At 47.4% G+C, this 16,690-nt stretch overlaps 1 protein-coding gene across 3 annotated transcripts in view; it reads left to right on the forward strand.

Annotated features, from left to right (window-relative positions):
* Nucleotides 1-15,851, forward strand: part of GPR173 (G protein-coupled receptor 173) — a 31,510-nt gene extending 15,659 nt beyond the window's left edge. Inside the window, exons 2-3 of one of the 3 annotated variants that reach the window (XM_055268024.2) lie at nt 8,542-11,398; nt 11,776-15,851. In XM_055268024.2, coding sequence (XP_055123999.1) covers nt 11,873-12,994 — 1,122 coding nt within the window. In that variant the 5' untranslated portion in view covers nt 8,542-11,398; nt 11,776-11,872 and the 3' untranslated portion in view covers nt 12,995-15,851. The remainder of the gene's footprint in view (nt 1-8,541; nt 11,399-11,775) is intronic. The other 2 variants (XM_063634722.1, XM_055268023.2) reach the window with 2 other exon arrangements.
* Nucleotides 15,852-16,690: the final 839 nt, after the last annotated feature.

Consider the following 16,690-nt stretch of genomic DNA (forward strand, 5'->3'; position numbering starts at 1 on the left):
TTAGGCTCTCCCTATACCACTTGTCTTCTTCTGAGGCCTCGCCCAAAATCACCCTTAACCCTCTATTAATGGCATTACAGGCTTTTTCTAGCCTGCTCCTCCATATTCTTTCAACCTCTACCCATTACCCAGTTCCAAAGCTACTTCCACATTTTCAGGCATTATAGCAACAACCCCATTCTTGGCACCAATCTTCTTAGTCCATTTTGCGCTACTGTAACAGAATATTTGAGACTGGGTAATTTGTAAAGAACAGAGATTTTAGGCCAGGCGCAGTGGCTCACATATGTAATCCCAGTGCTTTGGTAGGCCAAGGCGGAAGGATTGCTTGAGGTCAGGAGTTCAAGACTAGCCTGGCCAACATGGTGAAACTGCATCTCTGCTAAAAATACAAAAATTAGCCGGGCATCCTGGTGGCAGGCCCCTGTAGTCCCAGCTACTTGGGAGGCTGAGGCACAAAAATCACTTGAACCCGGGAGACAGAGGTTGCAGCAAGCCTAGATCACGCCACTGCACTCCAGCCTGGGTGACAGAACAAGACTCTGTCTCAAAAAAAAAAAAAGCAACAGAGATTTTATTTTATTTCTTATCATTCTGGAGGCTGGGCTGTCCAAGATCATGTGGCTACATCTGGTGAGAGCCTTCTTGCTGCATCATCCCATGGTGGAAGGCAAAAGGGCAAGAGAGCATGTGCACGTGACAAAAAGACAAGGGAAGTGGGTAGAACTCATCCTTTTATCAGGAACACATTTCTGTGATAACCAACCCACTCCTGTGATAACAGCATTAATCCATTTATGAGGGAAGAGTCCTCATAACCTCATTACTTCTTAAAGGTCCCACCAGTCAACACTGTTGCATTGGGGATTAAGTTTTTAACACATGAACTTTAGGGGACACATTCAAACCATAGCAGACCGTAACTTTTAAATTCACTAATGTGAATTTGTAGTGGTCAACATCCATGCCCACTTCTGATCAAGTCATAAGTGGTTTGATTTATTTTATGGTCATTTGATTCATTTATGGTCATTTTAATCTTGATTTGGCAAATCCACTGGTGCTGAGCATAGATCTTCTACATCAAGTTATTGTGTTTCTTGGTGAAACGCCAAACAAACGAAATGAGTAAATAACAATTGGTAGTTTTGATACAGATATAAACTTCTATTGTGACCTGCCACTTTTTGATCTTGGAAAGTATGTTGTTGAAGGTAAGACACATTCCATGGAGATTGTTCAGGCACAACCCGATGTTTGACCTCATGTCCTCAGTAATTAGCTTGAATGTATGAAATGTAGCTGCATGATTCTACAGGTCAGCAGAGCTGACCTCAAAAACACAAGCTTTGGGGTCATCAGATAACATTTTGGTTTCTCAGAAGCATCAGGTGCAGTGTCTAGTGCTGAGTATGGCTGGTGCTTTCACACCATACCCACCTTTCTTAAGAAATGGAATAACTGCTTATTCGTGCCTTCCTTTTCCATCTCCCTTTTATAGAGGCCAGGCCATTGTCATGGCCAGGCAGAGACTAAGGTTTTGTGCTTGAAATAGCTTCATGATCTTTTCTATCTTTTGGTAGTCACCATCAACAGGAAATTGCTAGCCTAAGTAGGTTGCAACAAATGGTCAAAGAGTATTTTTTAGAGGGTTAAAACTCGTTTCTCGACAAATATTCAAAATTTGGATAATTTGTAGTGTTTGAATTTTGTGCTTCAAAGGGGGGATTCTTTTTTAAATCTAGCATCTCTTTATTTTCTTTCAATCAAATATGAAATTTCTTATAACAAATGCAGGCCAGGTGCGGTGGCTCATGCCTGTAATCCCAGCACTTTGGGAAGCTGAAGTGGGAGGATTTCTTGAGCCCAGGAGTTTGAGACCAACCTGGGCAACATGACAAAACCCCGTCTCTACCAAAAATACAAAAATTAGCCAGGCATGGTGGCATGTGCCTGTGATCCCAGCTACTCAGGAGGCTGAAGTGGGAGGATTGCTTGAGCCTGGGAGGTTGAGGCTGCAGTGAGCCATGATCACCTCACTGCACTCCAGCCTGGGTAACAGAGTAAGACCCTGTTTCCAAAATAAATAAATAAATAAATAAATGCTCACAAATTGAATGCAACAGAAAATTGTCATTTTGTGTATCTTAAAATAATGATGAAGCTTTTCCCCTAAGTAAATGCAGACATTGCTCTACTTACCCTAATAAGTCTTCTTTAGTATTCAAATTGCAACACCAAGTAAACATCACCCAGGGAACCATACTTGACTTCACATCTCCTAAGTTGAAGTTTTGCTTCGAATCCATAAACTCTGTCAGTACTCTCCACTCTATTCTTTAGTGTCTTTAACATTTTTATGTAACTTTATTTGTGTGCAAAAAAAGCCATTTGTTGAAGCCAGTAAACATAAAATCTGTGCCTGAGCTCAGGAGTTCGAAACCAGCCTGGGCAACACGGTGAAACCCCGTCTCTACTAAAAATACAAAAAAAAATTAGCTGGGCATGGCAGTGTGCGCCTGTAGTCCCAGCTACTCGGGAGGCAGAGGCAGGAGAATCGGTTGAACCCGGGAGGCGGAGGTTGCAGTGAGCCGAGATTGCACTACTGCACTCCAGCCTGGGCAACAGAGTGAGACTCAAAAAAAAAAATGTGAAAAATGAGAAGCATTCACAAAGAAATGTTGCAATGTTTCTTTTACCTCATAATTATTATTATTATTATTATTACCAAATCTCTACACACTTAGGTTTAAAACAACACGGAAGGGTGTACTGATCCCAATTCCTTACAGAAAGCTGAAAGGCAGGTGGGAAATGTTTTGGATTTAATTACATTCATCTGGCATAATTTACTGTGGAAATGAGACCTACAGACAAACTTACAGGTGAGGGCTCCTCAGTAAATGAATCTCAGAGTTTTCCGAACAAACTGCTGTTGTAAACAGCAGCATCTGTCCACAGACTTATGCGGTTCCCATAGTATTTCAAAATATTCATGTATCACTTTGAATATTTCAACCTTAGTTTATGTTGGTGCTTCTTGTACTTCTCTTCAAGTTTCTAACTAGTAATGTAAACTATGCAATGTCAACACCCATAGATGCATGGGTAGAAAATGAAAACCTTTCTGACTGAACATCTAAGTTAGTGTCATCTCAATGCCCTTTGACCTGTCACCAGTGTATCTCCTAACAGCAATAATTGAACATGGCCCCTTTCCTATTCCCTTTACCTCATTGGTCTTAAAAATAGTGTAGACAATTTCCCTGCACACCGCTAACCTGTGAGATTCTACTGGGAGGGGCATCTTAGCTTTACTTGTTAATCATGCAACCCTGTCACTAGCTGGTTGAGCTCCAGCTAAAAATATTCTAACCCATCTCATAAAAGATCCCAGTTTCTCAATTTGCACTGCCAGATGCTTTAAAAATTCCAAATCTTTCTATTGAAGGGGTCAGCAGACCTCTGTGAGTTCTGAAAACTGATTTTTCTCTGCATTCTTAAGAAAGAAACACTCTGGCCGGGCGCGGTGGCTCATGCCTGTAGTCCCAGCACTTTGGGAGGTCGAGGCAGGCGGATCATGAGGTCAGGAGATCAAGACCATCCTGACTAACACGGTGAAACCCCGTCTCTACTAAAATACAAAAAATTAGCCGGGCATGGTGGCAGGTGCCTGTAGTCCCAGCTACTCGGGAGGCTGAGGCGGGAGAATGGCATGAACCTGAGAGGCAGAGCTTGCAGTGAGCCGAGATCACACCACTGCACTCCAGCCTGGGTGACAGAGTGAGACTCCATCTCAAAAAAAAAAAAGAAAGCAGCACTCTGAAACAAAGTCATAAAGTAACTCAATTAAGCTGTTGTTGGGCTTTATTCATTTATTAACAAATATTTTAATGTAAAAACAAAAGATAGTAAGTATGAAATCCCACCAAGAATCAGATTTGGTTAATTTTTAGTATCAAATACCAATCACAAGTAAATCAATCAATAAACCAAGAAATGATAAAAATGATATTGTTGTAATATTTTTAAAAGAGTCCTGACCTTTTAGGAGTAGATACTGAAATACTTAAGGATGAAATGATATAATATGCTTCAGAATACTGGGAGTGAGGGAAGTGGGTAGGGTTATAGGCAGAATGAGACTAGCTATGAGTTGGTCATTGGTGAGTCTGGGCCATGGATCCACTGAGGTTCATTACAGTATTCTCTTTACTTTTTAATGTTTGAAATGTTCTATAATAAAATGTTTTTTATAAAGAAGTAACAATCAGAAAAATAAAATAATACTATTCTCTTTAGAAACACCTAATACTATATAATAGTCCACATAGCAACAATCATACAACGCTTCTATTTTTTCTCTGTTTCTTGGTGATGAGACAGCCCTCCTATTTTTGTAGAAGAAAAAAACTTGAGGAAAAATAAGAAGAAAATCAAATTAAAAGAAAAACAGGCGGGGTGCAATGGTTCATGCCTGTAATCCCAAGACTTTGGGAGGCTGAGGCAGGAGGACTTCTTGAGCCCAAGAATTTGAGACTAGCCTGGGCAACACAGTGAGACTGCATCTCTACAAAAAAAAAAAAACTTAAAAAATTAGCCGGCCATGGTGGCACATCCCTGTAGTCCCAGCTACTCTGGAGGCTGAGGTAGGAGGATTGCTTGAGCCTAGGAGGTTGAGGTTCATGCCACTGCACTCCAGCCTGGGTGACAGAGCGAGACCCTGTATAAATAAATAAATAAATAAATAAATAAATAAATAAATAAATATTTTCAAAAATGAAGGCTAGGCGTGATGGCTCAGGCTTGTAATCCCAGCATCTTGGGGGCCTGAGGCAGAAGGATTGTTCGAGCCCAGGAGTTTGAGGCTGCAGTGAGCTATGATTACACCACTGCACTCCAGCCTGGGTGACTGAGTGAGACCTTGTCTCTTTTTTTTTTTTTTTTTTTTTGAGACAGAGTCTCACTCTGTCACCCAAGCTGGAGTGCAGTGGCATGATCTCAGCTCACTCACTGCAATCTCCACCTCCCGGGTTCAAGCGATTCTCCTGCCTCGGCCTCTGGAGTAGCTGGGATTACAGGCATGCACCACTATGCCCAGCTAATTTTTGTATTTTTACTAGAGACAGGGTTTCACCATGTTAGCCGGGCTGGTCTCCAACTCCTGGCCTCAAGTGATCCTCCCGCCTCAGCCTCCCAGAGTGTTAGGATTACAGGCGTGAGCCACCGCGCCCAGCCGACCTTGTCTCTTAAAAAAAAATAAAACAGAAAAGAAAACAAAAACAAACATTGTCCACATAGGTATAGGCCAAACCCCAAAACCTCACTGATGATAAACAACTAGCAAAGTAATAATCACTTCAACGGGAAGTGATGAAAACAGTTACCACCTCTCTTTGCACATGATTGCTCTGGAACCATTCTTGCTCTAGCCCTCTGCTGTGGCAGGAGCCTACCAGCTGGGCAGCTCTGCTCGTTTGTCCACTTACAAGTGCATGAGTTAGCTGGTCTCTGCACATGAGCAGGTTTGGCTCCAGGGGTATACCTCTTGCAGGATGTGTATGTCAGTTAAGTGTATCTGTGTGTGAGCAAGTTTATATGTGTACACGTTTGCCCATGTGTACTTGTCTTTGTGTGTCTGTACACGTACGATATGCAATTTTTATCTTTGTGTTTGTTTGCGTATTGCTAAAGTGTATGAGTGTGCCTCTGTGTGTGTGTGTTGGAGCTGTTATAAGTCTGTTCGTGGATGGGAGTGTATATGTGAATGGGTGTGTGTGTGTACATATACCAGGATATACATACTTGTGTTGGTGAGCACACCTAATCTATGTGAGAGTTTGAATCTGTCTCTTTGTGTTAGAGCATGTGTGTGTATATGTGAGCAGTTTTTTACTTGCCTGCTCTTTTCTCAGTGCATATATATCTATAGGTCTCTGAGGGGGATTCTGTGTACTATACCTGTGTGTGTATGTGTGTGTGTATACACACACGGTAGGGTTCAAGTGCATGTCAGCCTGCTGGCATATGTAAGTAACTTTGAATCTGAGTGTTAATATCGTGACAGTGTTTATATATGTGACAATATTAATATACAACTTTGTGTATATCTGTGTTGTGTCTGAATATGTGGGAGGATTTGGATAATCAGCTATATTGGGTCAATGAGTATATATATGTCTGTGTGAATGAAAGTATATGTGGGTAAGTTTGCTTGTGTGTACCTATCTGTCAGTGTTTGAGATCTCATTCATCCGTGTGTGTGTTAGGGGAGTTACAAAGGTGGTTTTGTGGACCATTGCATGTGCGTGTGTGTGAATGAGTGTGTATCTGAGTGTGTCTGTGTATGTGAACAACTCTCAGCCCTCTCATACCCAGTGCCCTCTTCTACGTAACAGATATTTTGTAACACCCTTTTACTGTCTGGAAATGAAGTTCTTAGGTAATATAATCTCTCTGCATATGTAATTTTTTTTTAAGATGGAGTTTCACTCTTGTTACCCAGGCTGGAGTGCAATGGCACTATCTCGGCTCACTGCAACCTCCGCCTCCTGGGTTCAAGTGATTCTCCTGCCTCAGCCTCCCCAGTAGCTGGGATTACAGGTGCGTGCCACCACGCCCAGCTAATTTTGTATTTTTAGTAGAGATGGAGTTTCACCCTGTTGGCCAGGCTGATCTCGAACTCCTGACCTCAGGCGATCCACCCGCCTCAGTCTCCCAAAGTGCTGGGATTACTGGCATGAGCCACCACGCCTGGCCCTCTGCACATGTAATTTAAAAAGAAAATCTATATTTTATACAATATCCATTTTGTATTAACTATAATACAAATAAGAAATAAAAGGAAAATGATTTATAAGAAAACGATTTCTACTTCAATATGTAAATACTTGGGCATGACACTCCCCAGGAGATTCAAGGAAGTAATTAGAGGCTCCCAATGTCTTTTTTTTTTTTTTTTTTGATGGAGTTTCACTCTTGTTGCCCAGGCTGGAGTGCAATGGCACAATCTCAGCTCACCACGACCTCCACCTCCCGGGTTCAAGTGATTCTCCTGCCTCAGCCTCCCCAGTAGCTGGGATTACAGGCATGCACCACCACGCCCTGTTAATTTTGTATTTTTTTATTTTTAGTAGAGACGGGGTTTCTCCATGTTGGTCAGGCTGGTCTCGAACTCCCTGCCTCAGGTGATCCGCCCGCCACCGTGCCTGGCCCCCAATGTCTTATACTGGGTAACTATGGATTTAAGAGAAGGGGAAACATTGGCTGGGCGCGGTGGCTCACGCTTGTAATCCCAGCACTTTGGGAGGCCGAGGCGGGCGGATCACGAGGTCAGGAGATCAAGACCACGGTGAAACCCCGTCTCTACTAAAAATACAAAAAAAATTAGCCGGGAGTGGTGGCGGGCGCCTGTAGTCCCAGCTACTCGGAGAGGCTGAGGCAGGAGAATGGCGGGAACCCAGGAGGCGGAGCTTGCAGTAAGCCGAGATCGCGCCACTGCACTCCAGCCTGGGAGACAGAGCCAGACTCCATCTCAAAAAAAAAAAAAAAGAGAGAGAAGGGGAAACATCAGAGGCAGGACGTGCAGGAAAATGACAGGCACAGGCCTTGGAGGTGAGATTTTCTAAAATAGTCAACAACTCTAAAAAAAGCTCATCCCAAACCAAAGTGCAGCCTCCTCTTTGCTTACATGACAGCCACGTTCCTGGATAATTCGGGGTATGTTAAAATCAAGAGAAAAAAATGGTGTTTATCTGTGAAATAGATTCTAGGTTCACTTACTTAAAAGTCCAAAGTCCTAGAGAATGCGGGACATGTTGGCTGCGTGGGACTGTCCCCCATATTACTGGATGGCCAACATCCTCCCCGACTCCTAAATGTCAGAAGGACACCCTACACCCCAGCACTGTGGCCATCAAAAATGCTCCTACACAAATTTCCAAAATGTCCCCTAGAGGGCAGTAACGCCTTTGTTGAGGACGAAGCGCTGGCGCTCGGAGAGGGTACACTGTGTACCTGTGTGAACGCGGCAGAGTACAAGATGTGCCTCTGCCTCCGTGTGCGTGTGTGCGTATGTGTGTGAGTTCGTGTGCGTATGTGTGAGTGTGTGTGTGTGTATGTGTGTTGCATGCGTGTGCACGCGTTCCTCATGCAAGAGCGGGTTGCTGTCTGAGGGTGTCCACAGCAGTAGACCGTTTATGGGGGGAGGGGGTGTGCACGTGTCTGGGCTCGAGCAGGTGTGCGTGTGTTCTGTGTTTGCACGCGTCTTGAGCCTCAGCTGGGTCTGGGCTGCGGCTGCGAGTCTGCGGAGGAAAACCCTCTCCTCACTTGTTTGTAAAATGTCCCGAGCTTTCCCAGGGTTTTGTTTGTTTGCTGCTATTGTTTGGGGGGGGATGTGGGGGGTTTTGTTTTATCTTTAGCTTTTGTTTTCACTGAGATTCAGGGCTACGCATTATCCACCTTCTCGGTCTTAGCGTGGCTCTCCGTGTCTCCCTCTCTATCTCCATCTTTATTTCTGTCTCTCTCTCTATCTCTCTCCAGCTCTCCTCTCTTATCTCTGCCCCACCCCACTCCGTCTCTCTTTTTCTTTCTTTCCTGGCGTTAGCCCTCTCCCTCTCCCTGCTCTCCTTTTCTCTCTCTTGCTGTCTCTCTCTCTCTTGCTCTCTCTCTATTTCTCTCCCTTCTGTCTGGCATGCTGGTTTCTGTGTGTGTCTCTGTCTCTTTTTTCTCACTCTCATTTTTACCCTTCTTCCCCTTTCTGTCTCTCTCTTCCTCTCTGTATGTAAGGATCTCTCCCCTTTCTCTGTTTCCCTGTCTCTTTCTCCCTCCTATGTCTCCGTCTGTCTCTGTCACACACACCTCTCTCTCCTTCTCTCTCTCTGTGTCTCTCTGGCCTCTCTCTTATATTCAGTCTCTGTCTGTCTCTATCCCTTTCCCTCTGCCTCCCCTTAAGGTAAAGGAGAAAGAAAGAAAGAAAGAGAAACAGAGAGAGAGAGAGAGAGGGAGATTGTGTGTGTGTTTACATTCACCCAGCTGCGGGCTGTTCCACAGTCTGAGGGGGCTGTCAGGCCTTGAAGGGCTGAAAGGGAGCCCACCAACCCCATTTCTGCTCAGCCCCTGCCCTAGCACTTTCTAAGTGTTAGTTTGGCCTCCTGTCATGGGCTCTGAGATTTCACGGTGCCATCAAAAAGCCTGGCTCGGGCGCAGTGGCTCATGCCTGTAATCCCAACAATTTGGGAGGCCAAGGCGGGCGAATCATTTGAGGTTACAAGTTGGAGACCAGCCTGGCCAACATGACAAAACCCTGTCTCTACTGAAAATACAAAAATTAGCCAGGCATGGTGGCGCGTATGCTTGTAATTCCGGCTACTCGGGAGGCTAAGGCACGAGAATCACTTGAATCCGGGAGGCGGAGGTTGCAGTGAACTGAGATTGTGCCACTTCACTCCAGCCTGGGCAACAGAGCGAGACTCTGTCTAAAAAAAAAAAAAAAAAAAAAAGGCCGGGCCCCAGGTGGCTGTGGCAGGCCAGGCTGGATTGAACTGGAAAACCATGCAGAGGGGAGACTTTTCCTGGGAGGGAAGGAGTAGGAAGACATCCACTCAAGTTCCACCCACTAATCCCAGCCCAGCCCCAGCAATCATCCTGAGTTTCCCCAGTTTCTGCCCAATTGCCTCACTGCCTTCCCTCTGGGACCTGTGCTGTTACCTGGTCACATCCCCACACTCCCGGAGCTCTCCTCTTTCCTGCAGCTTTGCTGCGCTGCTCTCACCGCCAGATGTACCCCCAGGCTGCTGCTGTAGCTAATCCTGCCTGGATGTCTCCAGGGCGCCCTCTCTGACCCACAGACCCAGCCCATTTAATCCCTCAATCAACTCATTTGATATATTGTCACTGAGAGCCTACCATGATGGGCTATGTAGTGTTCTTTCAGAGGAGAGTCAGTGAGTCTTTAACTCCTGCCTTCGTGGAGCTTTCATTCTGATAGGACAAGGCAGGCAATAAACTAAAATTTAAAAGTAAATTATATATATATATAAAATTTTACATATATATATAAAATTTTACATATATATATAAAAATATATAGTGTGTTAGAAGAGAGAAATTCTAGGAAGCAAAATAGGGAGAGTGGCATGGAGGGGGCATTATCTGTCACCTGGATTGCTTCAGGGGCCTCTGAGTAGTCTCCCTACTTTTATCAGCACCCCACATGACCCCTGCTCTTCACAACGGCAAGTGGGATTCTGTTCTATCCTAGATCATACCACATCTGGCCTCTGCTCAGAATCCTCCCGTGACTCCCATCTCATTCAGAGGAAAAAGTTCTCGCCACGGCCTCCCTGATCTGACCTCACCACCTTTCTGACCTCGCCTGCCACCACATTCCCCTGACTCACTATGTTCCACCCACAGTGGCTTCCTTGCTCTTCCTCAAATATGCCATGTAGAGTCCCACCTCAGGGCCTTTGCTCTGGCCGTTCCCCCTGCCTGGACTTCTCTTCCCCGAGATATCCGCATGACTCACTCTTTCACCTCCCTTAGGTCTGTGCTCAGATGACACCTCCTCCGTGAAGCCTCCCCTGTCCACCTCATCTAAAACTGCAGCATCTTCCCCACCCCTAGCACTTCCTATCTTCCTTCCCTCCTTTATGTTTATTCTTAGGAACTTGTCATCATCTGACATATATACTTCACCCATGTCTCTTCTTTGTTATCTAGAATGTCAGTTCCACAAGGGCCGGGATCTTTATCTGTGTAGTTCACAGCTGTATCCCCAATACCTAGAACAATGCCTGGCACACAGATCCTTGATAAATATTTTTTCAGTGTATGAATGAATATGCACAAGCATACCTACATGTTTATATTCACACATACTCGCCTCCTCACCTAAAATAAAAACCAAAGTCCTCATCGTGGCCCACAACCCTACCCAATCTGGCCCCAAGGCACCTCTGTGACTTCACCTTCCACCACTGTCTCCCTTGCTCTTACCGTTCCTGCCTCGCTCATCTTCCTGCTGTTCCTCTAGCATACTAAACACATTCCTCATCATGAATAAAGAAATCTATTAAGTGAGTGGTACCAGCATTTTAAGAACACATGAAAGAGAATAAAAATGACTGGGGTACATTGCATACAGGTTCAGTACTGTTTTGTGAAACTTTTGGTTGAGCTGTGTGTGTGTGCATGCATGCATGTGTAGCGGGTTGTGATGTAAAATGTATTTTTTTACTATGGGTGGCAGTAAAAAAAAGTCTGAACACAACCTTAGAGCTTTGCAAAGGGGGAGAAGAGCTGCATCAACATCCCTGCCCCACAGATCCACCAATGGAGGAAACAGGTAACCAAAGACATCCAAAGAAATGCAGCATCCTCACCTGACAAGGAGCAGGTAGGAACAGGAGTGGCCCAGGGGCAGGGCCTGGCACCAGCCAGGGCATAACTGGGGAGGGCTCGTAGACACACTAACCCTGCCCTTTCTGTTTCTTCCTCATCTTTCCTTTCCCTCTGTTTCTCACGGTCTCCCGTCTGTCTCTCTCTCCCCTCTCTTTCTCTCTCCTCACTCTTTCTCATCCCCTCCATTTCTGTGTCAATCTCAATCCATTTATATCGGTGGCCACTTTTCTATCTCTTTGTTCTATCTCTCTCTCTCTCTTTCCCACTTTGTCTCTGTGCGCCTGTTGTGTTTTTCTCCCTCTCTGTCTCTCTCTTGCCCTCATCTCTCTGTCTCTCTGTGTCTGTGTCTCCCCCGCTCATTCCCATTTGCAGGTGCAATGTAGCAGGACAACTCATGGAGCCCCCCCGGGCCCATCGAGTACCGGACTGGCTGACCCCCTAGGGTTGGCAGTAGCCCCTGACCCTCAGTATGGCCAACACCACCGGAGAGCCTGAGGAGGTGAGCGGCGCTCTGTCCCCACCGTCCGCATCGGCTTATGTGAAGCTGGTACTGCTGGGACTGATTATGTGCGTGAGCCTGGCGGGTAATGCCATCTTGTCCCTGCTGGTGCTCAAGGAGCGTGCCCTGCACAAGGCTCCTTACTACTTCCTGCTGGACTTGTGCCTGGCCGATGGCATACGCTCTGCCGTCTGCTTCCCCTTTGTGCTGGCTTCTGTGCGCCATGGCTCTTCATGGACCTTCAGTGCACTCAGCTGCAAGATTGTGGCCTTTATGGCCGTGCTCTTTTGCTTCCATGCGGCCTTCATGCTGTTCTGCATCAGCGTCACCCGCTACATGGCCATCGCCCACCACCGCTTCTACGCCAAGCGCATGACACTCTGGACATGCGCAGCTGTCATCTGCATGGCCTGGACCCTGTCTGTGGCCATGGCCTTCCCACCTGTCTTTGACGTGGGCACCTACAAGTTTATTCGGGAGGAGGACCAGTGCATCTTTGAGCATCGCTACTTCAAGGCCAATGACACACTGGGCTTCATGCTTATGTTGGCTGTGCTCATGGCAGCTACACATGCTGTCTATGGCAAGCTGCTCCTCTTCGAGTATCGTCACCGCAAGATGAAGCCAGTGCAGATGGTGCCAGCCATCAGCCAGAACTGGACATTCCATGGTCCCGGGGCCACCGGCCAGGCTGCTGCCAACTGGATCGCCGGCTTTGGCCGTGGGCCCATGCCACCAACCCTGCTGGGTATCCGGCAGAATGGGCATGCAGCCAGCCGGCGGCTACTGGGCATGGACGAGGTCAAGGGTGAAAAGCAGCTGGGCCGCATGTTCTACGCGATCACACTGCTCTTTCTGCTCCTCTGGTCACCCTACATCGTGGCCTGCTACTGGCGAGTGTTTGTGAAAGCCTGTGCTGTGCCCCACCGCTACCTGGCCACTGCTGTTTGGATGAGCTTCGCCCAGGCTGCCGTCAATCCGATTGTCTGCTTCCTGCTCAACAAGGACCTCAAGAAGTGCCTGAGGACTCACGCCCCCTGCTGGGGCACAGGAGGTGCCCCAGCTCCCAGAGAACCCTACTGTGTCATGTGAAGCAGGCTGGTAGGCAGACAGGCAGAGAGAAGGTCATGGCCACTGTGATGGGGCCAACAGCAAGGGAGGGGTAGGGGCCCATACAGGAGTCCTCCTTTCTGAGCTCCAGCCCCAGCCCCTCGAACCACCTGTAATCTAGGCACCTTTGCCAACACCTCCCAAGGATGGAGGACTAGGCGAGGGACTGGGAAAGAGGCATATTTAGTTTTGTGGGGCCTGTCTCCGCTGCCTCCTTCTCCACTTCTACAATATCATTCTCTCTCTCTCTCTCTCAGAAGTGACAATTCAGAAAAAGAAAAGAACACTGAGAATGCAGGTTTTTCTACTAACAGCTGAGGAGACAGGCTTTCTCACTTTAATGTCTCTCCTTCTGACACTGTCCAGAAGGGGGAAATTTGTCCTGTAAAATAGACTTCCAGAGCTTTTTTGCCCCCTCTGCTCCCATTCACCCTCCCTTTCCAAGTCCTTTAGCAAGGCCCGGATGTTTAGGGAGAAAGTGGTCCAAGGTTGCTGACAAGAGGGACCAAAGGGGGTGCTGGGTTCCCAGGGAGCAGGGATGTTTAATTACTATGTCATGTGCAATGTTGTTTTAGGCCAACCCTTGCCGCAAGCCCAGTCTCTTCTCCCCACCATGTCCAGACCTCCCAAATGGTTCTTGTGCATCTGTTGGAGAAGTCAAGGGAGTAGGGAGAAGGGCCCCAAGGATGGGCCCAGGTTAGGTGAAGAGTAGCATGTGAGCTGAACTCCTCGAACTGAAGAGACCCACACTTGGTCACATTCTCTCACGCTGCCTTCAGCATCCCCAGCCCCCAACTCTTCTTCCTGAGGGTGGAAATCCACTGCAGCCCCACTAGGACTGATGTGGGTGCCATACAGGCGGGAGCAGCCCACCAGGAAAGTATAGGGAGGGAGCTGAACTCTCCAGAGTAGCTGGGCCACAGAGACTTGGGTCAGAGCCGATTTCAACCCCAGAATTGTCTCTTGGGTTCACCCTACTCTTCTAAAGACGAAAATTTGTTTGGGGCCTTGGTAACCAATAGTGGTACAAACTCCAAGGCACTGTGGACTTGAGTCCATTCCTATCTGACCTCTTTTTGTCCCCCTCAAGCCTCAGGGGCCTCAAGCCCCTCCTTAGTAGCCCTTGGCTGACTGGGCCCTGAGCCCCAAACATCCTTCTTCCCAACAACCCTCCTTCCCCTTCCTTCCCCCACCCTTACCTACACCCAAAGTGGAGCAGACTGCAGTCAGATTCTCCAGGCGGGAGATCCAAGCCTCCCTCCCGGGGGTGGAGTCCACTCTGGGCTTACTTCGAGGCCTGTTCTGTGGATTGGTGAGCCAAGCTGGCACTCCTTGCCCGGGTCTTACCCAGGCTCTCTGTCCCCTTCTCACTTCCTGTGGGGCCGGAATCTGTATTTATCCATCCCCCTTTCCCTTCTTTATAGAAGTCCCTGTCCTAAACTCCCTCCCTAGCCCAAGAGAGCCCCAGAACTGGGGAAGCCTGACCCATACAGAATGGGGAGGGCACTCTAGGCAGGAGAGACATTAATGAGCCTGGCTGCGGAGTGGCCCTGGAAAGGCAGGCCAGAGTGGCTGAGAGGCCGGGAGTGGGGGAGCCTGTTCTCTCAGCGATAGTGATGGGGGTGCCTTTCCGAGGGGGTGGGGTGGGAAGACCAAGGGGTGGGGGGTACATAGGGTACATTCAGGAGGGTTTTCCTCCATTTCTTTTTTCTAACTGCCTGGATTCACCATTGGATTTTGTAAATGGAAAAACTGAAATGAACAATGCTATATTGGATGTTTTCTCTTTCTGTGTGTGTGTGTGTGTGTGTGTGTGCGTGTGCGCGCATGTGTCCTGTCTGACCACATGTGGTGAGACATGATTGAGTGATAGTGTGTGTCTGTGTGACTTTGTGTGGGGAGGCACTCCTGAGGCAAACTTGCCCAGTGCACACACGTAAACAAATGCCTGTATTATGGGGACAGATACAGCACGTGCATGCATGCATGCACACACACACACACACACACACACACCACAGTTGAGAGGAGACAAACTAGAGTATGTGCCCGTGGTAGGAAGTAGAGTGGTCAAGAGACGGATCTTGGAAACTACATAGGTAGGTAGCAAGAGGGTAGACTCCCATCTCACAAGATGGGCCTTCCTTGGCCCAGGCCCTGAGCACAGGAGGGCTGGGGCCACCAGGGTACTTGAGAACCTCATCTCCTCACAAAGCCTGTAGCCCTATCTGAACTCCGTCTCAGTCTCCTTCCCAAACTCAAACAAGGTGTTCCTAAAATTGGACCACCTTGGAGAATGGGGACTGGGAATTGAGGATCCAATGTGAGGGAAACTGATGGGGTTAGGAAATGCCCCCTACAAAGTAATGGCTTCTGGAGGGACTGCTCAGTCTGGGATGGGAGCCCTTCCTAGGGGCCACTGTATGCAGCTGGGACTTTGGTTAGCTTTGACCAAATTTAGAGGGAGGGATGTCATGGGGAAAAAAAAACCCAAGCCCAGGAGTCTACCCAGCCAGACTGCTCCCTAGACAGTTAATTTACTATCTAGTTATTCTCTCAGGTGCACAGAATTGAGTTGACCATACTCCTCAGTTCTTGGCACACTATATCATCGTTGGTCCATGTGAGGCCCTTTTATTTTTTTTTCTTCAGTTTTGTCCCCTTCATCACCCATTCCTGATCCCATCCTCCCCGCCCCCTACATAGGCACCCACTCTTGTGTATTTAACGTACGTCCTTCCAATCCACCGTTCATGTGTTTATTTACATATATGTGTATCTGTGAAAAATGTATGGTATTGCTGTGTTTTAATTTACATAAACAGTATTGTACTATAAATCTTGTTCTGTTTCTTTTTTCACTCTACATTCTGTCTTTGAAAGATCCAGCCATGTTGCTGTATATAGATCTAATTCATTCTAGTGGTCCATCTAAAACATATATCACATTTTTCTTATCCACTCCCCTGATGATGGATCCCTAGGTTTCCTCTCTGCTCCGCGACAAGGCTGCAATGGGCAGTTACCTACATCTCTCTTTAGGGATGCCTAATTTAGGGGAGAGAAAACTGAAGCTCAGAGAGGGGCAGTGATTTGGTTAAGGTTACAAAATGAGGGGCACACCCATGATGTGAATCCCAGCACCAAAGCCAGTCCTCCACCACCATGCCTCAGAAAAGACCATCCATCTCTGGTTTAAAAAGAAAAATCTTAAAATACAGCACACACTGGGGAAAGGGAGAGGAAACGATGGAAAGGGGGGGAAATGAAGAGACAGAAAGTGCTAGAAAATTCTAGCAAATGAGCTGAATCACAATCATTTTTATGACGCAGAGGAAGTTACTTTTTTATGTGTGTGATTATTATTTGTAGAGCCATTTTGCGGAGATGGAAAACGCCACGTCAAAACGTGGCCCCCAAACCAAACACCCTGGGTGCCTAAATTGCAAGCGCAGGCGGTAGGGCAGCCCGAGCCCCCGTGGAGCGACAGCAGAGTTCACCCAGGGGGCAAACGTGGGGGGTGGGGGAAGGGGCAGAAGTGGAAGGTAGGGGAAGAAGCAGAAGGGGGGGGTGTGTGAGGTAAGGGGCAGACATTGGGGGATGGGGGATGGGGGAAAGGGCAGAAGCAGAAGCGGAGGGTGGGAGGGGCAGAAGCGGGGGTGGGGGGCGAGGGAAGGG

Source organism: Symphalangus syndactylus, chromosome X (assembly GCF_028878055.3).
Source record: "Symphalangus syndactylus isolate Jambi chromosome X, NHGRI_mSymSyn1-v2.1_pri, whole genome shotgun sequence".
In the NCBI taxonomy this organism is placed as follows: domain Eukaryota; kingdom Metazoa; phylum Chordata; class Mammalia; order Primates; family Hylobatidae; genus Symphalangus; species Symphalangus syndactylus.